Source organism: Solea senegalensis, linkage group LG5 (assembly GCF_019176455.1).
Source record: "Solea senegalensis isolate Sse05_10M linkage group LG5, IFAPA_SoseM_1, whole genome shotgun sequence".
NCBI classification, from domain to species: Eukaryota; Metazoa; Chordata; class Actinopteri; order Pleuronectiformes; family Soleidae; genus Solea; species Solea senegalensis.
The window spans coordinates 23,473,182-23,499,705 of record NC_058025.1 but is presented as its reverse complement, the minus strand read 5'-3'; the positions used below and the strand labels follow the sequence as shown (position 1 = coordinate 23,499,705).

General features: G+C 42.0%; 1 protein-coding gene across 12 annotated transcripts in view; it reads left to right on the top strand.

The window, feature by feature from the left end:
* The window catches only part of arvcfb (ARVCF delta catenin family member b), a 154,163-nt gene extending 127,639 nt beyond the window's left edge, over positions 1-26,524 (top strand). For 9 of the 12 annotated variants that reach the window (XM_044025414.1, XM_044025408.1, XM_044025402.1 and 6 more), the window contains 9 exons: positions 12,704-12,831; positions 14,259-14,409; positions 15,389-15,581; positions 17,000-17,111; positions 17,312-17,399; positions 18,488-18,541; positions 19,530-19,621; positions 21,566-21,678; positions 25,523-26,524. In XM_044025414.1, the coding sequence (XP_043881349.1) occupies positions 12,704-12,831; positions 14,259-14,409; positions 15,389-15,581; positions 17,000-17,111; positions 17,312-17,399; positions 18,488-18,541; positions 19,530-19,621; positions 21,566-21,667 (920 nt within the window). In that variant the 3' untranslated portion in view covers positions 21,668-21,678; positions 25,523-26,524. The remainder of the gene's footprint in view (positions 1-12,703; positions 12,832-14,258; positions 14,410-15,388; positions 15,582-16,999; positions 17,112-17,311; positions 17,400-18,487; positions 18,542-19,529; positions 19,622-21,565; positions 21,679-25,522) is intronic. The other 3 variants (XM_044025407.1, XM_044025406.1, XM_044025411.1) reach the window with 3 other exon arrangements.

Sequence of the window (26,524 nt, the reverse complement as noted above, 5' to 3'; positions counted from 1 at the left end):
TTTTATTGCAGGGCAGAGAATAAACGTCCGCCCCCCTCAGCATCTTGCCACCTCTTCCTCCATTTGTCTTTTAAGGACATGGATGTTTTGCTCCATTGCTGCTGGATTACAGACGTTATTGCCTTTAAAACAGACTCGCATTCTCTGGATGCAGGTTATTAAAAGCCCGAATCAGACGTGGTCACCCACAACCACGCCGCTCCGCTAAGCTGGTTTATCTCAATATGCCTGTAATTGTAGAAGAGCGAGACAATGACAAGCTTCTCGTTTCTCGGCGAGCCTTTTTCATTCTGTCATAAAAACCCGTGTGTTTGGCTGCTTAGCTTAAGTAACCGTTGATATTTTCGAGAGGTCGATCCATATTGGATTTTTAAAGGCCAGTAGAATAATGATTGTTTGGAGCACGGTTTGAAACCCAAGAGCCGGTTAATCTGCCAATGAAATGTCGTGGGATTCAGAGAAAATGTGCAATAATTATAATGGTTTAATATTAAAAAGATTAAAAAGAATGGAACACTGTTTTATAAATGATATAAGTGTGTTTCCATGATGACCTACTGTAATGAGTAGTGCCTCAATTATCACAGGACGGCAGCAACGGAAAGTGTTCGCAGTAGATTGCGCGTGTGTTTGCAGAAGTGATGAGAACTGCGAGGTTCATTGAATACTCACTTACCTCACTCTTGTTTCAGAGAACCGGGGTCAATTTCTTAACCTAAAACACAGAGAGTCGTGTGGCACATGTTGGGAATTCTTTTGACAATACTTTTGACACGCGGCAAAACATGGCCCTAAACTTAGTAAATATAGCAGTTGACCCATAATTCGTGTCAGGCCATGGCTGTGGAGCCTCCCTACAGAGGAGTGATCTGCGTCCCCACATGATGGGAGGAGGCGGCGCATCCTTTGGGCACGATCAGAACCAGTGTCGCGATGCCGAGGGAGCAGATTAATTTGCGAAAACGATGAATCTGTCGATCTCTAGTGTAAATTAAAACTCTTCATTATTAAGACAATGGCTTTTAGGACTAAGACGAACAGGATCCATGCATGTATTTAGCGGCGAAGCGTCTTATCCCCCGCACAAGTCACGACTTCCTCTTTCACTCCGTCCTCCGCCTCGCTCCATTTTACCCACTTGCTTTCCTTTCCTCTGTCACCATTGTTTTTCCTCCCATTTTTCTTTTCATTCTTACCCCCCCCACCTACCATCCCATCCCCATCTCTGCCTTTATTATCTCTACATTTCATGTTTTCCTCTCCTCGCCTCACCTGCGAGACAAGTACAACTGTGGTGTTCCGGGAATCACCTATGAGTTGGAATTTGTGGGGCACGACATCCTAGCGGCAACCTAAGCGTGTTATTTTATTCTTTTAGGCTCAGGTGAGTAAATGAACGGCAAATAAACTGGGAATAGGAAACATTGTCCACTGCACAGCTCAGCTTTTCGCTGGTCCCCTCATTTCTATCTTTATCGTTCTTCTCAATCTCTCTTTCGCTGCCTACTTCTATATGTTTCTCTCTGGCAGCCCCGTGCTGATGCTTGAGTTTTTAGTTCTGTTTGTGTCTGGGCGAGGACGTGACTTGCCTGGGTAAAGAGAACACGCACTCAAGGTGATGCTGAAACACTCCCCTCTCTCTCTCTCTCTCTCTCTCTCTCTCTCTCTCTCAATCTCTCTTGCACACACACACACACACACCAATCCACTCTAAAGTACTTGTGTATCCCTGAAAGCTGCTGCTAAACAAAAACTTAGACAGAGCACTTATTCTTAAACTAGCATTTTGGCCAGTCCCGGTGGAATTGAGGGATTATGGGAATTATAGGTAAGGATACAAAGGTCTGTATTCACACTGATGTGATATTACATAATCATTTCCTTGTCCTCATTTGCTTGTTGTTGGCCCAACCGTCTCATATGAACGAGAGGTGATGGAGAGTGGGTTTCCATAGCAACCCCTAGTACCACCATCATGTACTCTTTCATCTCTTTATATTGTCTACATCAGTAGGCAGAGCTGTTTTAGAGGGAATATGGGAGGATGTGAGAGGGACAACGGAGAGCAAGAAAGGGGAACATAGATGTTATCTATAGAGCATCAGTCTCCATCTGCAGCCAAATGAATAGCATAGTGCAGACATTTGTGTGTGTGTGTGTGTGTGTGTGTTGGATGCAGAGTGGTCTCGTCTCCAGTAGTGTTGGAGGGTAGCGGTGGAAGCGGTGGAAGGATCCCCGCGTTTATGACGTGTGAGGTTTACATCAGCAGACAGCTGTGGGTGACAGCTGCCAGTCTCAGGCCCATTCATATGAGACAACCCTCGCGGGACTTTCCTGTGACTGTCGCTGAAAGCAGAGCACGTCTCACACACATGACTGATGAACACAGAATTACATCCGAGTCGCTGTCTCCCTGTGTGTTTTATTCAGTTGACTAAATTAGATTTACGTTCAACTTTATTGTGTCTTTAGCTCCACTTGACATACAATTAAGTACAAACACAATGCAAAGAGCTTTATTTTTAATTTGCAGAATATACTTGTCACTGTGCTGAATCTGTGGTTTCTCACAGTGTACAGTGTTGCTTTACACACAGTATATTCCAATGCAAGGTTGGGGATATGAATTATTTCCAACATGTATGTAATACTTGTTTAATTTACATAGAACACATAAAATAGAGATTCATTAAATTGCAACCTTTGCTATTTGTGTTGTTTGGAATTCCTATTTAAAAATGCTTCATTGTTACCCATTAGTTTCAGGTAAGTGGTAATACTATGTTGTGCTTTGTAGCATTTCCGTGATTTTACTGGATCTGGAAGGCTGGTTCTTAAAGGAATACTTCACCGATTTGCATTTAGAATAGTATTTTGGAAAAATTGCGCTTCCCAACCTCAGTTGAGAAACATCTTCATTCTCATCCACCAGTGAAACTTGGTCCGAGGCTTAGAACTGCACCGCTAATTCTGCACTTTTTAGACCCACTCGTAGGGGGGCGGGACCTCATTCCCAGAATGTAAACAGTGTCCGCCATCTTTGCTAACAGTTACGCTAACAGGACCAAGTGTCATGCTTTTTTTTTCTCTTTGACTTCCCATTGTCTTATCTGCTTGAACCAGAGTCCGACCAATTAGCATCCAGTCAACAAGCTTCTAAACAACACAACACTTCTGTAGTAATAGTGAGTAAGTGCTGTCACAGGTGTCGTCATTCAGAGTCGAGAACACAGAGACATGAACACGGTTTACTCCCTCGCTGCTTGTCCAAGTTGTTTTTATTGTCGACTAAGAGCAATTGGATTTATGACATTTGGCTTTTACCTGTCAGACATGAAAGTAGCAGCACCTGGTTACAGTATAAACTGAGACAGAGAACATCACAAGGCCCCGGCGTGGCTTCACGCACAGACAGTTGAGAGCCTCTATCTGACAACAGTGTCTGAACATGAGCTGACATTAACTCTGAAAGCTATTTGTTCAATAGTGGCAAATATGAAAAAAGGCACAACTTTCCAAACTCGGCACAAGTCGAAGAAGTGACATATCTTGTCAATATGTTTTTCATCCAAAGGGAAATAAAATCTTCACCTGGCAGAGACCCTAATATAAACACCTCCACCTCAGGCCCTGGAACACTATTACATTAGCAGGAGGAACATTGGAAACAAACAGAACATTATCCCTGTTGATCTGCGGAGAGGCCTCATCGCTGTGAGGCACAGAAAATATATGTGGCTCAAGAGCGAAAGACTTACTGACTATGTTTCTGTCCAAAGTACTTTATTAAAGGACTTCTTGGATGTTCCAGACAACTTGGTGTCTATTTTTTTTTTTCCTCGGTGTTCTTGCCGCCACTGTGTGGACTAAAAGCTCGCAGCAGGACTTTGCTGGCTTGTCAGCACAGGAAAGAGGAAGTTCACCCCGTCGCTGCAGAAGCAGCTTGATGAAAAGGGCCCTATTGTGCACAGCGGTAGGAGACAAAGATTCTTGGAACAGATTTGGTATTGCTGGAGCGGGACCCCTGTTGTGAAATGGCAAAGATGGAAGACTAGATGGACTGAAGTATGCTGCATATTCACTCTGTGCCATCTCTAGTGTCTTCCCTTTCGATCTGCTCTGTCTCTGCCTGCCATCCAACCCATCACACCAGGACATCTCTGTGGCACAAAGGTGATGGGTTCGCTGTCCAAAAGAAGAGCTGCACAGTTGCTACCTTCTGCCTCTCTTTGTTAATAGCCAACAAACTAAGGCCAATCCACCACAAGGGTATGCTAATGTGTTCTGCCCATAGTGATGCCAATAGAGGAGAATATGAAGCTTTGCCTCCTGAACCCTGTCAGTTTGACAGGGTGAGCCAGGGGTGAACAGTCTTTGCAGCTTGGCAGTTTTCCCCCGCTTTAGCTCTGCTCAGCGGAGAGCAGTGGAGAGGAAGGGGGTGAGCCTCCAGCATGTTCTCCCTCTGCTTCAGGAGAAGGATATTTTAAAGCAATGATAGCAACCAGTCCATACCGAACCAAGCAGACCATTTCAAATGGTATTTCTCAAAAGCATCTTTGTTTTCAGTGGGCTCACGGTGGAGCAGGCACTACACAGACACTGTATGTAAATAGACTCAAATCTCCCATTTCTGCTGGGCCGTATACCAGTTTTTCTATGAATTATTCGTATACCGCAAGATATGAAAAACGGAATATTCCGCTAAGGGCTTAGCTGAAGAAGTAACTCTGGTAATAATAGCAGCAATACGAGCACACACACACACATCTGTGCCTCTCTTTCTCGCTGGGCACTAACTCTCTCGCGCTCAAGGAAAAAAAATAATAATGCGAAATTTTGAAAGATACTAAGATATGAACTTTTGGTCATACCGCCAAGCACTAGCTGATAATCAGTTCTCTCTGCACTGCTTACAATATAAATTGGACAGTTGCACCTTGCACTGCATACACTGACTGCTCTTCAAAATGAATATACATTCTATTTATTTGTTTCCCCAGAAAGAGGAGAAACAAAAGGGGGAGGAAAAAAGCTCATATATCTAGATCAGACGCCGTTTGTGGCTTTAGAAACACGCTGTGACCCATCGAGCACCTCCAGAGTGAAGTGCATGTTGTGAACTCCGCCCACCGACTTTGAACTTCACCCACAGACCGTGAACTTCATCCTCTGTTATCCTTCCAAACGGCATTAACTCTCACACACGGGGCCCACACTAACCCCTGCCAATTAACGCGTTTTGTTTATGTGGCTCCACTGCTCACCTTTTGGTTTTTAACGAACCAGAGGGAGTCATTATTTCACCGGTAGCACGCTACTTTAAATTATGTGTGCCATCAAACCTGCTGTGACTGTGCCCTGCAAGAGTCTTCATTAGCACTGTAGCACACTCTCCTGTGTGAATGTGTGTAAAGACACTCTGACACAAAAATGGTGCCGGCAGGGTTAAATGTGCATGAGTTTCAGATGTGGAATGAGACTGGGGACCTAACGACTTCAGGCTTCTCCGGTGGAAACGTCTCATTTAACTTTTATTTAGTGTGACCCTGTGGTCAGCGTTGCTCTGAAAGTTTTCCATGTCTGTGTGAAACTTACCTGTGAAGACTAAACAATCATTATTTTTAACTTGCTTTTCCCATATTTTTAAGAAAGACAAATACTTCCACAAAGCTCTTAATGTGGCAACGGGAATATTCCTGTTTATGTGTATATAAAAAAAAAGAAAAGCATTTTGTTTTTATTGATGGAATGAACTAAGTGTGAGAGATGGAGATGAAGGGCAACAAAAGCAGCCACAAACCAGAATTGAACCTGTGCTTCTGCAGAAAGTCACAACTCCCTAAGGCTTGTGTCTCTGATGCAGTTTAGTGAACTGCTGTGTTGTTGCTTTGCATACAAATCACCTGAGGCTATGTGTCGCAAACTAACTGTAAAAATCCCACCTCACACCTATGTCCTCTGTTATGTCACGAGAATAATCTTAATTTGAAATGTGCAAACAAGAATACTTGTTTTCATGATCCATATCATATGTTATGTCTTCTTCAGTCTTTGTATTGACTCGACAAGTCCCCATTGAGTCACGGACAGCGATAAATCATTGTGTAGTGCTGTGTCATGTAAGTGGGTCTGGGCAAGATGGGTTATGAATAATATCTGAATATTTTTAGGTTTTGTCCTGATGTATGAGATGATGTATGATTCTCGGTTCTCGTTGTACATACTGTAATATTCTTTAAAGTATTGCATACTTAATGATATAATATAGTATTATCTAAATATGACAAGGCTAATGGGATGTGTACTGCACTCGCATTATCCCAACCATTTCCAACAATCCATGGAAATCTACATTTATATTCACAGAAATGGAACATTCCTTTCTCACTTTTAGAACTTGGAATGAATTAAATTCCACACAAATGTTAACACAGTTGTATTATCATCGTGTAAGAGTTGTTATATTATTTGTGTAACCGTAGAATAAGCTTTTTATAATGCTATCATTGTGGGCTGCTACTCCATACTCAACAGGAGCCTGAGGCAGACAAACTACAGCATATAGCTGTCGACCTTACTCGCTGTTAAGGGTTATCTAAGAGGAGATAGTTGTATTATGTTGGAGAGAGACCGCTGAGAGAAGTCGGATAAAGAATCTGTTTTTGGGTTTTTGACGATGGCGGACCATTGCGATTGTGTTGCTGAAGAAAGAGCTCATGTGTTGTGCCAAAAAGGGATCAAATTTGGGTTTTAGGTTCACGTTGGGGCAGTGCTGGTCCGTCTTGATTGTCGTCATGTACATTTTTGTGCACATTATTTAGGTTACGGGTAAAGGAAGGAAGGAGACTCACATTATACATTATTTCTTATAAAATACAAAACAGATGTCATGCATACGGGTTTCCTCTAGCCAAGGCTAAATTTTGCAACCCCTGTCCCTTTACTATTAAAACAAAAGTTCAGGAGCAAAGATAAAAACAGGGCAGAAACAACAAAGATAAAATAGAGACAGAAACAATAAGTAAAAGCACAGGAAGCTAAAACTGTACAATAGTATGTGAAAGTCAACGTGAAGTTAGGGCAGCTGCTTTGAGCGTCTCCATGCACCACCCGCTGCGTCTCCTTCAGACACGAAGTGATACCCTGTGTTTCTTTAAGGAGACGCCAAGGGACGCGAAAGAGCGGCATGATGCTCTTGGAATGAGAACAGGCTCGAGAGACAGTGACTATAAATATGGTCGAATTCAAAGAAGAGTTTTCTTATATAATTGAATGTATTTTTAATCAATATTTAAATGACTAAACAGCCTCTGCTATGTCACAGTATGAACATATCCAAAGTCTAAGACAATATAATATTGATAACAAACAAGAAGAAACCCAAAGAGGCCCAGTATGTGATGTAGGCACAATGGATCAATGAGCTTTTTTTCCCTTTGTGCTCAGGTGACAGATTGGTGTGTTTGTAAATGTGTGTGTTTGTCAGAGTGTATATCTAGTTCTACACAATTGAAGGTAACTATCCTAGAGCAAGACAGGTGGCCGGAGAAATGAATCAGTGAGTGTCCCTACCTCACCTATCAGTGAATCCACTATCATTTATCAGCCTGTCACACTGCCACACATCGGCTTTAATTGCAGTCAATATAGTGAAAACTGCTTCAAGCGTAGTAATGCTGTTGCTCTGTGCCGAGGTTCGCTCAATCACTTCAGCTTAACTTTGTTTCTAACCCAGTTTTCATGCACCGCAGCATGACAAAGCCTCTCCTCTTCAGTGCCCAGGCACTAATTGAACTGCACCTCAATTGCAGGAGTTGTCTTGCGCTTTGAAAAATAACCCACTGCTCCTCCCCTCTCACCTCATTTAGAGATGAACTCAGAGCTCCCGAGAATTTTGTGCATACTGTATGTTCCCGCATGTGCCCATTTGTATTTGTGTGTGCGTTGAGGCAAAGCTGTGTGTCTGTGTGTGCGTTTGTTTGTTTGTCGCTCCCTCTGTATGAGTTACGAAGCAGAGCGCAGCAGGAGTCTTGGAAGGAGGCCACAGTTGTGTGTGACGTGTGCCAGAGCCACACCAACATTAAGTGCGGGGGGGGGGAGACACACTGGGCTGAGCTCAGTGGAAGTTGGCACTGATGTCGTTCTTTGTGTCTTTTTGGTGGTTGGACGAGACAGTGTGGTAATTCCTCTACTAAATGTCTATGTGTGTTTTTTTAAGGGGTGATGTGTACTATAAAAATCATCATTCAATGATATACTGCTATAGTAGCTAAGTGATTTTAATATTAAAATCTGTCTTACATTTACATGCAGCATCCATACTAACCCAGTGTCAATCAAGTCTACCTATCAAATCTGTCTGTCTATCTATCTGTCTGTCTGTCTGTCTGTCTATCTATCTATCTATCTATCTATATAGCTATCTAGCTACCTGTCTGTCTAGCAAGCTAGCTGTCTGTGTCTAGCTAGCTAGCTGTCTGTCTGTCTGTCTGTCTAGGTAGCTGTCTGTCTGTATCTATCTAACTAGCTAGCTGTCTGTCTGTATTTATCTAGCTATCTAGCTACCTGTCTGTCTAGCTAGCTAGCTTTCTGTGTCTATCTAGCTAGCTAGCTGTCTGTCTATCTATCTATCTATCTAGCTACCTGTCTGTCTGACTGTCTAGCCAGCTAGCTATCTGTATCTATCTAACTACCTAGCTGTCTGTCTGTATCTATCTATCTATCTGTCTATCTATCTATCTAGCTAGCTAGCTAGCTAGCTGTCTCGCTAGCTGTCCTATAACATTATAACATAATAACATTTGAAACAGACTTATAACACAAATTATGAATGTTTACATTTTCATGTTGACTTTGGTGTGAGACCATAACAACAGTATCTGTTTAATCCATGTGTGCTGTGCTCTCGTCTGGCTCAAGCCGTGAATCCACCACACCACTGCATGTATGCATATTTCTATAATCTCACCATGTTTGCAGTCTGTGTCAGAGTATAATATAACAATAATAATAATAATATCACCCTGGCAACTCATCTGCCCCTCTGAGTCGTATTTCTGTCAAACAAACGGGAAAACTAGAAATGAACAGGTCCAAATTCTTGCGGTAGACGATGATAATGACAGCAACAATGCTACAGTAGATGGATGCTTACAGAGCTCTACCTGCCTGGTGCTGTTTGACTTAATCTCAGTGCTGAACATAAGCCTCAGCTGTGGTCTCTGAGCGAAAGCTTTTGCAGAGATATTCTGCGGCTTTCCAGTGAGGATATCTTATAAGATAAAGGAATAAGCCTAAGACTCAAGGATTCCTCACCATTATCATCCTCCTTTGTGAGGCAGTATTTGTTTTCTTTTTGTCCTCAAAAAAAAAATAAAAATATGACACTTTCATAACTTACTGCACACACCAAAAACCCAGAGTTTCAAGACGGAATGGATTAAATGCAAAAAGAAATGCTGAGAACAGGCACCATCTTTGTGTGCAGGCAAACTTGGCAACAAAGGTTCAACATTGCTGCCGTTGTGTGCAGAGAGAATCTGGCATGGAGATGAAGTGTATGTCAACAGGACTTTCTGCAAGACGGTCTCCAGTTTGCTGAGCGCGCACCCAGTAGACTCAGGAATATGAGGAGCGTGCAGAATGCAGCCGAATGCCTGGTTTGCAAACTTCAGCCCTCTTGCGTCACCTCTGAGGAAACCCATTGATGTGATTCATGTTTTCGCACATGGTTACAAGTAGGATCTTATGTGTGACGGACGCTGCCTCTGCTGCTTCTTTGGAAGTAGAAGACTTTTGAAGCGGCAACATCCTCCTGACCTGGCAGCTCCTCCCACACACATTCTGGTGCAGACTTGGCATGGTCCTGAGGGGAGACGCCGCAGGGATGAAAAACACTTCTCTTGGAGCGCTAACAACTATGTTGCTGCTGTGTCGGAATCTGGCAGTCGCAGAGTGTGCTGAAGTTTCCACTCTCCCCGCAAATTATTGGTGTGAGATGTGGATTTAGAGGCACACAACTGTCAGCTTTTGTGTGTCAGTGGTATTTCTCCGGCACTGAAACGGGCACTCTTCGCGCTTTCGCTGTTTTATTTTCGTCAATAAAGAAAATGAGAGCTAACCCTAGGATAACCTCCGAGGAGTTTTTGTACAAAGTTTTCTGTTGAGGCCCAAGTCACATTCATATAAAACAAAAACTTTTTTTTTTTTTCCTACATTTTATAAATATAAGTGAGGGCCTTAACCGCCTGTGTGCATCAATCAACCACGCTTACTTTACACCCCAGTGCCCTCTTCGCACTGGGGTTTTCAAACATCATTTTGGAAACAAATCAAATCAAATCACTTTTATTGTCATTAAGCTGTACATACAACAAGTAGTGCAACAAAAAGAGAGAGCGTTTCCCAGGGATCCAAAGATTTAAATATTTAAATACACATTTACACCCCTCGGCTCACGCACATTCACACTTCCCTAAGACGTTAAGCAGCAATTGTCAGTGTAGAGATCAATGTAAACATCACAGTACAGTTAAAGTGCCAAGTGAAATGCTATGTAAAAATATGAAAAACAAGGCTGGAGAGAAATAGAGCAGAGCAGATTAAGGTGCAATAATGATTGTCGTCCAGATTCATATCAGCAGTTCAGCATTCTGACAGCTTGTGGAATAAAGCTGTTGATCAGTCTGTTGGTTCTGCCTTTTATGCTCCGGAAGCGTTTGCCTGATGGCAGCAGTTCAAAGAGTTTGTTGAGAGGGTGTAGGAGGTCATTGACGATGGTCAGTGCCCTCTTCTTGCAGCGGGACTGGAATAGTTCTTCGATAGAGGGGAGGGAAACTCCGATGACCCTCTCCGCCCCCCTGATGATCCTCTGCAGGGCTTTTTTGTCTGACATACTGCAGCTGGAATACCATGTGGAGATGCAGTATGTCAGGACGCTCTCAACTACACCTCTGTAGAAGGTCGTGAGGATGCTGGGTGGGAGAGAGGTTTGTTTCAGCTTCCTCAGGAAGTATAGTCTCTGCTGGGCCCGTTTTGTGATATAAGAGGTGTTCTTATTCCAGCTTAGGTCCTGCGAGATCTGCACACCTAGGAACTTGATGTTCTCCACTCTCTCCACTGTACGGCCGCTGATGCTGAGGGGGGCGTGCTCTGTTTGTGACTTCCGGAAGTCGATGATCATCTCCTTCGTTTTGTCCACGTTGAGCAGCAGATTGTTTACCCTGCACCAGTCCTCCAGGTGTTGCACTTCGTCCCTGTACATAGCTTCCTGACTTCCGTGGACGAGTCCCACCACGGTGGTGTCGTCCGCAAACTTGAAGATCTGGTTCCCCTCGTGTCTGGGTGCACAGTCATGTGTCAGCAGTGTGAACAGCAGTGGGCTGAGCACACAGCCTTGGGGGGATCCAGTGCTCAGTGTGATGGAACTGGAGATGTTTTTTCCAACACGGACCGTCTGTGGTCTCTCAGTCAGAAAGTCCAGGATCCAGAGACACGTGGCGGTGTTAAGATAAGATAAGACAACAGAAGATAAGAGGAGAGACAGATACATCAACTTGTGTTATACTTTACACATTCTTGAGCATGTGGCTGCCTGTGAGGGTCCATATGACGCAGAAAGAATGATCATAGCAAGCTGTTGTTTATTTATCATTGTTATTGGGAAGAAATCTCCTCTTAAAAACCCACTGTTTTTACAAGAACTCACTCGTGTTTGCTCATCTGGGATTTGTTCCGATGTAAGAATAGAATGAAAGCACAATTACGCACGTTGGACTGCTGACATGCTTTTGTAACATAGTCAGCGACTGTGTGTGTGTGTGTGTTGTTTTTCATTTCTACAATATTGTAAGCTCATAGAGATTAAATAGTCATAATGTTCATTATGTTGCATAACATTTACAGTATGTCTCTACAGTTTACTTCATATTGAGATCATGTCATCAATCTAACCTTGATTCATTTTCTTCAGAAGATATTAATGAGAGCGAGCCACTGATTCAAAAGACATTTTAAGTCATGCAGTTGCTATCAACTGTGCCTGTTCCCTTCTGTGGAAACTGCTGCCATAAAAAATGTATGACTCTCTCCGGAGAGGTGACCAGCAGAAAATGACCTTGATGGAGGAAGTGCCCGTGATGTACTGATCTTTTAATTGGATTCTTGTGTTAAATCTGTTAAACCAAAAGTAAGAAAAAATCCGAATGTGCAGGAATGGAGCTGATCTGATGCGATTTGACGCCTCTGTCTCTCCCTGCGTCTGCTCTCTGTGTCGTACGGCAGCTGATAATTATGTTTCCGTTCGATGGAGGCCTAATGATTGGCTGTAGTGGAATTTGCCATGTGTCAGTGAGATAAACCTCTTAAAATACTCTGGTCAGGGCTGACAGCTCAAACACGACTTGTCTCCTCATTTATAATTCTGAAGTGTATTTGTAAATGTACTGCAGCATTTCCTTTTGACGGCGTTGCAGACTAGTGGACAGTGCCTGTTTACCATTCTATGTATTTCCTGTCAAACCTAAATGGATACTCAGGGTTGTCTGTAGTTATCAGACCTAAGCTCCTTCCTTCCTTCCTGTTTCCCTATGCTGAAGAATCCTCCCGCACTGTGCTGCCTGTGCCTTCATACAGCTTAATGGCCCTGTCTGTTTTGTCAGCGACTCTAACCAGGATGTGTGTGTTTCTCTGTATTTCCCTGCAGGCTTCGAGCTGCTGTATCAGCCCGAAGTGGTGAGGCTCTACCTGTCTCTGCTGACCGAGAGCCAGAACTACAACACCTTAGAAGCTGCAGCTGGTGCTCTGCAAAACCTCAGCGCTGGACAGTGGACTGTGAGTCCAGGGTTGGGGGAACGTGCAAAACATAATACACAGATATTTCAGCTTGTGATTAGTGCAAAAAAAAAAGAAAGAAGTAAAAGTCAAGTAGGATTGCAAGGATGAGAACTGAAAGTGCATTTCAAGACAGAGACACAATCGAACCTGGCAGCCGGTCGCTCACACAGTAACATCTATCAAAAATGGATTTGCTAGTGTGAGACTGAAAACAAGAAAAATGAGCACTGTAAAGCCAATGTTTAAAAAAAATCATAACAGCAAAATACCTGCGATACATCACACTTGCAGTACTTTCTTATACAAGCACTTAGATATATGTGTAGTTGATGCATTCTGTTTGTAAGAAAATGAGTTTTCTGGATTTCTATAACTAAAATAGGGCACACCTTCATGTCTGGTCAATGTGTGCTTCCTAAAGCCAGGTTGAAGCATTTGTTCCAATTAGAGAGTCTGCGTGTGGAGCCGCCGCGAGTCAGAGCAACGGTGAATTATCAACAGGCAAAAGTCAGTCGTCAGATGCAAGTTTACTCGCGGCACTTTAGACGTGAGAGCGATCACTTATGTTTTTCAGCAGGCCGGCTGTATTCAGCCCACAGCAGCATTATCACAGCAGTGTTTCACTTAACACCCATGTGTCAGACTGTTAACACATCACTCATTCCTCTGAATCTGCGAGTAGTGCCGGGGAAAAAAATAAAAATACACCTTGACTCCTAGGATTTCTATTTTTTTTTTTTTTGAATTTCATGAGATACCATCCAGCCCTGAGTCTCATATTTAGTGATCTGAATAATTCAGCAGTAGTGATTTTCAGCTAAGGTGAGCACTTTGAGGAGGAATCCTCTATTTTTTATTTTTTTACATTTCAAAGCTGATCAGAATTGGCCAGACTTGAGGTCGTGCAGAGCTGCAGGCCGTCACACTGTCACATCACTGGACAAAGGATGTCCCTTCTTCATTTAATCCTCATTCTTTGCTGTCACTTCCATCAGTGGATTGGCCTGTTTTGGGAGGCTCGCTACTGCCACCTGGTGGTTAAATTGTGCCTCTCCTCGGCCTAATTACGTCCCCGGGGGCATCAGTACTTAGAAAAGACACCCTTTTATGTAGATCCTGATCTTTTATGTTACAAAAACATCAAGTAAAAATGTACTGATGTTTAAATTAAGACAAATTATATGGTGGTTGAACTTAGAGCTCCACTGTGGAATGAATTTGCTCAGACCGAGGAGTAGTGCTGAGCTGGCTGTAGTTCCTGAGTGGTTGATTAAAAAGTCATAAAAGAAGTTGGATTTGCAGCTCTCAAGTGAGAATCTTTAATTCTCCATGAGCATCCGAGAGGATACTGCGTTCTAACGCTACAGGATGAAGGTAAACGTTGAGAGAAAGAGGTAACAACGTGCCCTCTGTCTGCTTTCCAGTGGTCCAACTACATCCGAGCCACGGTGCGCAAGGAGAAAGGCCTTCCCATCCTGGTGGAGCTGCTCCGCTCTGACTCTGACAAGGTGGTCCGAGCTGTGGCCATCGCCCTGCGTAACCTGTCCATCGACCGCCGCAACAAGGACCTGATCGGTAAAAAGCACCCGCCGTGAACACCGCGCAGACGCCAGGCAGCATTTTTATTTCTCTTTCTTCAAGCAGAAGTTCAAACATTCAGTCACATGCAGTCTTTACATACACTATTTTAATGGAGACGTGTTAAGAAGGTTTGTTCAGTACTTTCCATGACCAGACTCCTCTGTTAAATGATGAGATTTTAGACATTTCGTTGCTAAATGTTGGAGATTAACTCAGATTTTCAGGATTGTTAAGTCTTTTTAACTGATCTACTAACTGATTCTTGTGCCTCTTCCTGTGACGGCACTCTGACCAATCAGTCCGACGACGTCACGTATTATAGTATCAGCTCACCTGAGCAGGTTCTAAAAAAAGTACCAGGTACCAGTTTCTATCGCTAATGGAAAAACAAAATAACCGTGCCGTGCTGAGGCGAGTAGAGTCGCGGTAGTGGCGCCATTAAGTCTCCACTATACACAATTTACAAGTAGCAAATGACTTAAATTTGCACAACTATCTGAATATCAAAGTTTCTGACTGACTGATTATGCATAAAAAGGGATGTAGTCTTTTGGTTGCAAAACAAAACATTTTAGCCTCAATCCAAGTGCTGCACATCAGAGTACATCGGAGATAAATAAATAAAACAAATACAATATAAAAATGACTTGAAAGCAAGCACTAGGCACCAGTGGAGAGAAAAAACTCTTAGATGCCCTTTTAACAGGAAGAATCTCTGACAGAACCAGACTCAAAGCAGCCATCTGCCTTGACCGATTGCGGTGAAAGGAAAAATGGGGGACCGTGAAGAGGTGGGGGACAGAGGGGGGGAGAGAACTAGAGGGAGATGAGGTAGAGACAGAAGAAAATAATAGCTGCGAAAAACTGGATCTAGACTTCCATTCAAACTGTTTTTGGCATCCAGTGATATCCCATCCAATGGGTAATCATCACAGCACCATCATCTGCTGAACAATCCGCCTTCACCTTACAGGGAGTTATGCCATGCGGGACTTGGTGAGCAACCTGCCCAGTGGTCAGCAGCGGCCAGCGAAGAACCTGGAGGAGGACACTGTGGTCGCCATCCTCAACACCATCCACGAGATCGTCACCGACAGCTCTGAAAACGCCCGCTCACTCATCCAGGCCCAAGCCATCGAGAAGCTGGTCGCCATCAACAGGACCAGGTAAGACTTCTCTTCAGTACATCACACGGTGTTTCATTCATATAATTAAGGTGTAACCCTTTGCATTTTACCCTTGGGTTAGACTTAATTGCAAAAACAATATAGTGCCTTGCCGTTGATGTTCTTGTGCAAAAACCTTTTTTGGAATAAAGGGAATAATCTGTGAATAATGTCAGTATCCAAGGAACCTCTGAACATCAGCTGCAACCGTCTCGGTTGTAAACAAAGATGTTTCTGCTGCTTTTTTTTCCTCTCAGACATCCTTGTTTGTAAATAAAGCTTCTGTTATTGGTTCCGCCCGCTCAGAATGACATAAAATCAGTCTGAATAAAAGAGAGTTAGATGTCTCCGTGAGAGGGAATGAACCTGTGATAATTGGCCTCCAGTTTTCCGGGCTTCTTTTTCTTTCATGTGTGGTGTTTTTGTAGTTTTCCTTCTGCATGTACTGCAGGCCACACAGTTTATGCAGCAGCCAGTGAATCAAAGAGACACAAACATGTTCATGTTCACCACAGATACAGATACACAGATACAGTGCACAAGAGACTTACAGCATGACCTTGAATACTATATGCGTTGTGAGCCTAATAAATTAGCATTCATGGAGGATAATGTAATGTGTCTCTAATGGCCTGAGCTTGGCTACCACAATACTATACTCTAACAAGGCTGAGCCCTCACACACACACACATGCACATACCACTCAGCCCGCCACACATTAATTAACAGGCTTTCAGGACTGGAGGGCATTGTTATACAGCGGTGCCTCCGAAGCCGCTGCTTATACAAGTGATTAGTCATTTCTCTCAAAGTTCCCCTCAACAACTTGATAATGAAAGCTAACAGACATTATGGCCCGTAGTATTTAAAGAGGTGTTTTATATGGCAATAACGGACCTGCTGAATTGAAGTTGGTTTGCACAACATCACGTGACGTGTGCAGTTATGGTCGTACATAGAGTCAGGGCAGATCACTGGAATTGACTCAGTATATATATATATATATATACATACAGTATATATATATATATATATATATATATATATATATATATATATATATATATATATATATATATATATATATATATATGTGTACACTCAGAGCGCAAAGAGCTAAGATTGAACTCTAACATCTTTCTTTGAAGTGAGCCCCCACCCCCGTGTAATTAATGCTGGTGGCTCAGAGGAAGCTAATGAAGGGAAATGTGCGCTCATCAGGCAACGAATTAAAAACTAGACCCTGGAGCCACCCGGGGGAATTGAAGTCTTTGAATAAAGAGATTGATAGCAGCAGTAGCGACGGGCAACTATCACACAGAGTGTTCCGAAGAATTAGATTTGGTTTCAGATTTTTGAATTGCTCGAGTGTCATCGTCATACGTTGTTTTGGTTTTTTTTTGACTTTCTTGTGCAGCCAATCGGGACGCGAAACAAAGGCGGCGTCTCACGTGCTGCAGTCCGTGTGGGGTTACAAGGAGCTAAGAAACGCTTTGACCAAGGACGGCTGGAACAAGAGCCACTTCCAGGTACACAGCCGTGCTCGTGGTGAAGATTTGTTGAAGGCTTTTTTTTGTGATTTCAGCCCCTGAAAATCTGACTTAAACATTAGGAGATTTAGCAGAGTTTCCAGAAGAACCACGGTTCTATCAATAACGTTTCTTAGAAAGAACTGTAAAACAGTAAATATCTAATGTTTTATTCCGGTGTGTTAACATGCTGTATTTAGCCCACTGTGACTGTCACCCCTAAATCAACCAAGAATGGCAAGCCCGGCTATGATGACACCACTCTACCCCTGATGGAAAAGAACCAAGGTCAGTGAAAGTGCTGCGTGTGTGGCCATTTTTTTGGCCTGTTTAGAGGACAACGAGGTGGCACAAGATATAAGATATTACTGAATGTCCCTAAAAAACAAAGAAATATTGACAAATTTTCTGAATTTTTTCATAAATGTGTTACTCAAATGGAAGTTTTGGAGGAGTATTTCATACTTATTTACTGCAGGAGTGTGTGTGTGTGTGTGTGTGTGAAACTGATTAACATTTAACTACAGTGCCTATGTTCACATTAATAATGGAACAGCGCTGCAGCATTGCCTCAGTGTTGCAGCTTCATATCAGAGACAAATAAAATATAAGAGAGTGGCTACACACACATTACACTTGTATGTGAAGGATCGATTTGTTTTGTTTTTTAGATTAGATTCAAAAAACAATACTACAATACAATCATGAAGCCCTGCAGATACAGATTAATAGAAAATATAAACTACTTCTGACATGAAATATCCCCCCTGTATTGTCCTTTAAACAGGTTTAAAAAAATATAATTTTTGGCTCAGTGTGTGTCCACTTGCTGGTGTTTTTCTCATGATTACATTAAAGCACCATGCTTACCACATTGTTATTATTATTATTGTTATCACCCCCCTGCCTGAGACAGCCGTGGTGTGTCACATGTTATGATTCCAAAATGGACGGTGGTGCTGTTGAACTGAAACCTGATTTTTAATCCTTGTCTTTGAGTTGATGATGAAAATTCCTCCACCCATGTGTTCTGCAAGAGTCTACCCAAGCCAAAAAAAAAACCAAAACGGATTTCTATAGCAGCAGCAGTATGTGCGTGGGAGGGAGGGACTACTTTGGCCCAACAACAAACATCTCATTGACAGAGGAGTCAATCGCATAGCAACAGATTTCACATCTTCTTTTGGCTGCCATGTTTTTGTTTGCATCCATACATGCACACGGCGCTCATGCCTGCCCGCTCTCAGTTTGCATTACGCAATCGCTCGACGGTAACCGTTACCCCCCGAGAGAAGCAGCAGCAGCAGTTTTGGCTCAGTGACTCAGTGACTCAGTGTGTGCTGCCTTTGTACAAATGGTATATGAATGCTTTTCAGGCACCAGGAATTGTGGCAGTGGTGATATGATACCTATGGATGAGCTGGGTCCAGGTAAGAGCCAGACTGCATGATTGTCCTCAGCCAAAGAAGAGCTGGACGCTTCTCCTCTCTATCCCATAGTGTCTAATGTGATTGCACACCGTCATGTGTTTCAAATCCGACAATTCAAAAACATTCCCGACATTCTAATCTTGGTCTGATGGTTTAGGACCGAGCTTAACGCACATGACACACTGTTTTGATGCTGTGTGTGCAAGACCCCTCTCTTGACAAGATGTTTGTACAAAGCTGGGCCGTCATTAGACGCTTCACACCAAAACTGAAACGTTATGCACTCACTTTGACCGTTCATATCGTTTCACGCGTTTTTGCTGTGTTCTAAAAACCACAATGTTACTGGTTTCTTCAACTTTTACTCAAGAGCAGCTCAGTCTTTAATCATCTGATTATAATCCAACACTAAATTAACCTTTTAACACCTTTCACTGCATGTCAAAGTAGTGTATTAACAATTTTTAAATGAAGAAAAACAAAAGGTTTTATTGAGAAAAAGCACTGTAGTTGTACATGAACATCAGGTCTTGAACTATAAAAGACATTTGTAATAAAACACATTTGAGTCTTTGTCTCAATGTGCAAAAACAGGCCAAAAAACCCAACAAAAAGCGAATTATGCACAGGTGTTTTTCCCAACTCACTCCTCTCTGGCGACAAAGATGTGGATTCAGCAGCTTCCTGCAACGGTGTGGGTAAATGTACCATAATAAGCACGCATTGACTTTGACGTGTGACTTCTAAGCTCTGTGTTAAAGGGTTAATGTGTAGGATCCAACTCCCAGTTAATTGTAGTACTTGAGCTGAGTCTCAAATTTACCCTGCGTGCGTTTTGGACGTGTTGACACCTGAACTCATAGCTGCCCACTTGAGATACGCACACTCGGAACGCTCTGGGCTGATGTTAATACCACATGTGAATAATGCCTTTGAGTTAGCGAGGATCAGGAGCAATTAAGTGACCTTTGTTCTCTGACCTCATTAGACGGTTACACCACCATCGACCAGAGAGACAAGGACTGCAAATACAAGACCGTCGACGGCTCCGTGGACCTGACTGAACGGGAGCCACTGAAGGTACAAACAAAGCTCATTTGATCTCCTGAAGGACGAGGGCAAGAAATAATCACGTCTCACTGAAATGTTATCACGTCCAGGCCCCTGTGGTGGTCCTCATTATCGCCCATTAATCCTAGAGATTCTTCAAATCCGATGGAAGTTGTCCTTCTCTGTTAATGTTGCTTGCAGCAGCAAAAAGCGTCAGATCTGCGAGCCACCAGTTAATGGAGCTTTTGGCATCTATGAAGTCATTAATCTGCGACTGATTAAAAGAAACCACCAACAAGATGACCTTTGTGTTGGCAGTGAACTAACTGCGGCATTATCAGGTGTCGTCTTCTGATTAGACAGTCGTTTCACATCGCTGCCAAATGTTGCTTATTGTTAAGCCGACTGGCCGTCAGTCACAGGAGGATGTCTGACATAACAGATGACTCCCAACTACTCCACTCCTTGTGATTTTTATTGGATGTACTTAAACGTTAGATGATGGGATTGAAAACTGACACACCACAATGGACGATAACCCTCTTTCCCGACTCTCTCTATATTCTTCCACTCTCTCGTTTCCTCCTCCTTTATTGGTGTAAGCATCGGCTTCATGTGAGCTTCAAAATGATGAGATAGTAAGTCATAATTATGAGATACTAAGTCAAAATTATCAGATAGCTAAGTCATAATTATGAGATAATAAGTCCTAATTATGAGATAGCTACATCATAATTATGAGATAGCTACATCATAATTATGAGATAAAAAGTCCTAATTATGAGATTGCTACATCATAATTATGAGATAAAAAGTCCTAATTATGAGATAGCTACATCATAATTATGAGATAGCTACATCATAATTATGAGATAAAAAGGTCAAAATTATGAGATAAAAAGTCATTATTATGAGTTAGTTAAGTCAAAATTATGAGGGTAAAAAAGTCGAAACTATGAGATAAAAAGTCAAAATTATGAGATAAAAAAGTCAGAATTAGGAGATACTAAGTCAAAATTATCAGATAGCTAAGTCATAATTATAAGATACTAAGTCATAATTATGAGATACTAAGTCATAATTATGAGATAGCTACATCATAATTATGAGATAAAAAAAAGTCAAAATTATGAGATAAAAAAAGTCATAATTATGAGATAAAAAAGTTATAATTAGGAGAAACTAAGTCAAAATTATGAGATACTAAGTCAAAATTATGAGATAAAGTCAAAACTATGAGATAAAAAGTCAATTATGACTTTTTCAAAAGTGAAGTTATGAAGTGGATTTGCATACAGGCTGTTGCTAGAATGGCTGGTGTTACAGAAGTGACATTTAAATAGTCACGGATGTTTGTTATATTTTGCACAAAATTTGCTGTTGTTGTGAAATTGGGTCGCAGTCATTTGTCATCTTTAAAAAAAGTGGGTCCCCTCCATGTACAAAGTTTGGTAGTACACTTCTACACTATAGTGTGTTAAGAAAACAGGTTAAATCACGGGTGTCATTGTTGATTTGGATGTTTTCTTCCTCTGACATGTTGTCAGTACGGATGTGTCCATGTAGCACCAGCTCTTTCTTAGTCAACTGTAATTATTCAATTCCATCTTCAGAATAACTCACAGCATGTTTGACCTCAGCGTGAACACGCTGTGAAGCAGTCGTCCAAAGGTGTCTTTTCAAATCTACCGTCTGTACTTCCCCCGAGGTGTTCCTCCTGCGTTGACCGCAACTTGGCTGTAAAACCGCTCTCTCCCTCTTTCATTTTGCATGTGTTGTTCTGCAGTTTTGTAATCACTTGGACTTCTTTCCCAGCTTACCTGAAGGCAGGGAACTAACATTGGCTTCTCTGATCCTGGATGACTCTGTTTGTGTGTGTGTGTGTGTGAATGTTTCTCTGAAATGTATTGACCTCTTTTTTTGTTTTGCTCTTTGTGTTTTGTGTTTTTTTAACCCCTCCTCCCGTGGCCGCAGAATGACACAAATAGGAAACACTATATCAGGAGTAACAGGCCTGCGGTCAGTCTGGTGGACGCTTGTGATGTTAAGCCCCAGCCTGTTGACTCCTGGGTCTAAATGCATGCATGGTAGGTCTGACGTTTTTGAAAAAGCACCGCAAAAATAACCACAATTCCCTTCTGAGTTGCATCGTAGCACCCTGTACGCTCATCCTCTCCGTCTGTTTTCCTTTCATCCTCACTCTGTTGTCACCCTGCACCCAGAGCAGCCCGCGACAAGTCACTTCAGTCTTCTTTAAATTCGTGTTGGCAGTGTATTTGAACTCTAAAGATGGCGTTTCAAAAAAAAATAAAAAATCTCATAAAAACAAAAACATTGAAAGAGCATCTATTGCAGCAAACTGGTGTCTCTCTTGTTAGAGTTCAACATGCCCCAAACCCCTCAGTCAAAATGTAATTGTTCAGCTGTAGCTTAGCAACTGCAGCCAGGCACTGAGGGCTGAGCGTGCATTAGTGTTCTCTCCGTGTTGTTGAAGAAAATCCTAATGAGAATAAATTGTGAGTATGGTTAAGGTTAGGAATGAGGCTTTGTTTTCTCTGTCCAAATCAGTGGAAGTACACGTCAGTGTCTTCAGAAGGAAACCTGTGTGTTTGTGTTTTGGTTTGACACATATAAAAATGCCCTAACCCTAGTTTTAAAATAATAGGATTAAGACATGCACATTTAATGTTGCTGCTGCTGTTTTTATCATTCAGCACGTTTGGTGCCGCTAGGCAACAAAAACATGGATGCTGCAGAGGCTAATTGTTTAACAAGCAAGCAGGTGGGTCAAATGAAAGACATGCAAAGGCAAGGAAAGGATCAAGAGAATGTCCTCCCACATATGATGTCATTTAAAAGTATTAGAGAAGGACAAAATACAATACAATTGAATTTATTATAGAGAATTCCAAGGTCATGAACCGAGACCGTACGCAGGGAATGGACAAAGTCTTAAAACAAATGAAATGGACATTCATAGTCACCACCTCCAGCCCGGCTCCTATTGGACCATACACTCATGTCCACTCGTACTTAATCGCCTCTTTTCCTCTAAATGGGAGCATCATTTTCAGGACCCACTGCCCTGCATGTTTTAGATGCTGCCCTGCTCCAGCACTCCTGATTTCAGGAGCAGCCTGGAGTCACAGCCATTCATTAGAATCAGGTGTGTTGGACCAGGTTTAAACATCTAAAACATGCAGGGCAGTGGGCCCCGAGGACCAGGATTGAGAGATGCTGTTCTACAAGACCTGAAATCAGTGATTGAGACCAAACAACTCCCCAGGAAAGTGTTTACTGATGTTATAAATCAAGTGAGACTCATTTTCCCATAGACCTTCTTTCAAAAGCGAGCAGTGGAATCAGCCCCTGGTGGATCACTGCTACTTCCATCCTTGGTAAGCTTCACTTTTCCAACTAGCAAGCAGCGTTCAATTTCTTATATATGGTCTACGGTCATGAATAACACGCAGGATTTTAAATGTCATTACCTCGTTATCAACAGGTGATAAAAACCCACAGTAACTGACGGTGGAGGCTGCAGTTCTTATTTTTTACCTCTAAATTAACATGCTCCGTGCGTCGTTTCTCCTCTGTAATACATGAGCCAAAGTACTTTGGTGTGTGTGTGTTTACAACTTGCCACCACCTGTCTGATTAAAATGTACACTGAGCCTCACTCACACTGCTGCTGCTGCTGCTGCTGCTGACAGCCTTTGCTGAATCTGGTGGGAAATGATGAAGGGGAATCATTCTCCTGCACTCGAGATAGATCCTGCAGAGACTCAGTTATGCCTTAATGAAAAGCCGCACTAGAAAAAGAAGAAAAGGACACACACACACATTCTACTATACGCATAAATACACAATCTTGTCTCTACACTGTTGTATACACCCTTTCTTCTTTCCTTGGGTCAAAGTGAGATGATCTTGGATAAATAATTCATGTAGGCTGATAAGTTTATGATGGAAGCCAAACTCATGCCGTATAATGAGAGCATACGCATTTTCAACTCGCCTATAATATGGCGGAGGGCGGAGATGTAATGTGAATTCATGTGAGGGAAGAGCGTACATGAATTTAATTTACATACGTTTTGAGGTCTGGAGTGCTTGATTTGAATATTTCATATTTGAATTCACGGTATAAATGATTACTGAGTGCTTTCTTATGTAACTTAGACGTCCATTTTTCAAATTAAGCCACAGGGGGAAAAAAAAGAAAAGAAAGAAACGTAGCATCGTTGTGCAGGGAGTAGCATTGTTGCCTCACAGCGAGAAGGTCACCGGTTCAGATCCTGGTTTCTGTGTGAAGTTTGCATGTGCGTTCTTTACTGAAAACATACAGATTAGGTTCATTAAAATAAATACACACTGCAATTCCATTTATTTACGTTGCAGCAACCGTGTGACTTTTAGTGCTTGAGGGGTAAAAAATGATTTAATGTCTACTAAATAGCTTTTGCAAAGCTGCCAAATGATCTGGGTGAGCTTCAGTAGTCGTCACTGTTGCACCACAGCATTTCCATCTCTTCCTCCTCCTCCTCCTCCTCCTCCTCACTGCTGTTGCCCTCTCCTGTGCCAGAGGCTTCCTGTCTTCCTCGTAGCTCAGTCATCTTTGTCAGTGGCCATCTGTTCGGCTCGTCTCCATCTCTCGCATTGTCACTGAAAATTGCATCACAGAATGACTCTTGAAAAATAGCATGACCTTTTCGGTGTATATTGTGATTGTTGCCATTTCAGTAAAAGGTAAAAAAAAAAAGAAGAGTGAATCATCAGGTAAGTCGTTTTCACCGATCCGCAGGATTTCATCTCGCACATGAAGCATCTGTTTTGTTGTCTCTTGCCTCCATTTGCCATCTGGACTGTCATGATTGAAACGTTTGTTGACAGCGACGAGATTTGTGAAGTGCTGTGATCGCGCCAAGCGACTGTCTCGCTGTCTGAGACGAGTGGGATTAAAACAGGAGCATTTCAGTCCAAATCCAGTCACAGGCAAAATGTGCCTCCAACTCGGAGCTTAAGTTTTATTTGACACTTCAACAGATAATTCAGATTTTTCTTTTTGGAAACAAATTCCATGAAAAGACAAAAAACTGTGTAGATGAACTTCCCGTACAATTATACCACTTAAAGTAAAAGTTTTGGCAGTTTGAAAGGTTACTTGAAAGAGACGAGTTTTGCTTCGTGTTACTCGTTAGAGAAAACTAACAGTGATGGAAATATCAAGTATAATAACGGTCATTTTGTACACGTAGCACTTTTCAAACCAAGGAAACGAATGGAGTGCAGTTTTAAAATCATGAGAACAATGGAGAAAACTCATATTCTACCAGATATTAAGTTTGAAAATAAGTATTAAACCCACGTAGGTGCTACTAAAAAAGACTGCAATAACTATAGTATACTGATGAAATACGGCAAATAAGAACAACCAGACAGGAACTTCCATTTGATGAGTTAAAATAGATAAATCCAGAATTTATCTATTTCAACCAACTAATGAGTGAACTTCTTCAGGCTCTCAAATCTGATCCTCAGCACACTAATGTGTTTCCAGGTGAATCCATTAAAATGAGTCCTCTAACCTATCGATCTATTATTTATTTTTTACAAAGAATAGTTTTAGAGTACAATGATATGTTGTACTTTATATTGTATATATATTGTTTTTATCACTTTTTGCAGATATAACCATCAAATTGGCTTTGAGGATGAATGCTACAGTAAAACAAGTAGTGAAGGTTAACAGAATCATATTAACAGTGTTTTCATTTTGGTCTTTTCATGAAATTTGCTGAAAATATTATCCTTTAGTACAATATTTTGGTTAATACTGGTCATCAACAAGGGGGGAAATGGAGACGTGTGGGCTGTAAACTCAGGAGAGACGTCTTCTAATTGTGTCCTCTCTTTGTCCGTGTGCTTCAGGCTTAAAGTAAGAACAGCGCGGCGCCCCAGCTCGAGGAGGACCTCTCATATCACCACTGCCATTTCACACGGAGCTTATCTTTGAAGTTGGACTTTGTACAGAAAAGAGGATTTAAAAAAATAAAAAAAATTAAAATAATGATCACAACAGCGACTACCCAGCAGCAGCCAGCATTCTCATGCTTTTCAGAGAATATTTTAAAAAGAATAAGAAGTAACCACTCCTACTACTTACTCATATCTACATTCCCACTGGACACCTTGTGATTTTTTTACAGTGTTGACTCTCGGCGAGCTCTGCCGGTGAAGGAATGGACAGAGGCCGGTGTTGGAAGGAATGGAAATGTGGAGGCAAGTTGGCAAAGTGGAGCGAGGGAAAAGGGAAGTGAGACCAAACGTGGTGTTGGATGGAAAGAAACGGGGGAATCAATGTCATTGATTTCAGTTTTTTTCACGCGAAAGAAGATTGTTTCTTCAGTGTTTTTCCGATGGTTTGAGGAAAGTTTTGATTTGGTGCATTCGAAGGTGACTGATTGTTGTGCGACGGACACGAGAAAGTGAGAGTGAAAGGAGAAGAAACCGAGCCTAAAAAGAGATGTAGCATAGTGGATCAACCTGCTCGCATAGATTTACAGTCCGTTTGGTTCACTGTGTTTTTTTTATCAACAAACAACAACAACAACAACAACAAAAAAGTGCACTGAGATGCTTTGAAATCAAATGTGATTCAGTGGTGATTGATCAATTTTATATATAAAAGAAAAAGAGTGAAAAATGGAAGGGACGACGTGTGTACAAGTGGTGGAAAAACTCTTTCTGTCAACACTGCATTACAAACTAAAAATGGAAAGACTTTGTTTCATTGGTGGTCCGACATGTACGAGCCATTCAAAGAACCGTGGTTACATGTGCAACCACTCTGGTCATGTGATGACGTGGTACCTTGAATTTCCTGGTTGGTTGCTCTTTGTCAATGATGTGTATTAAAGAGGATATAAGGTT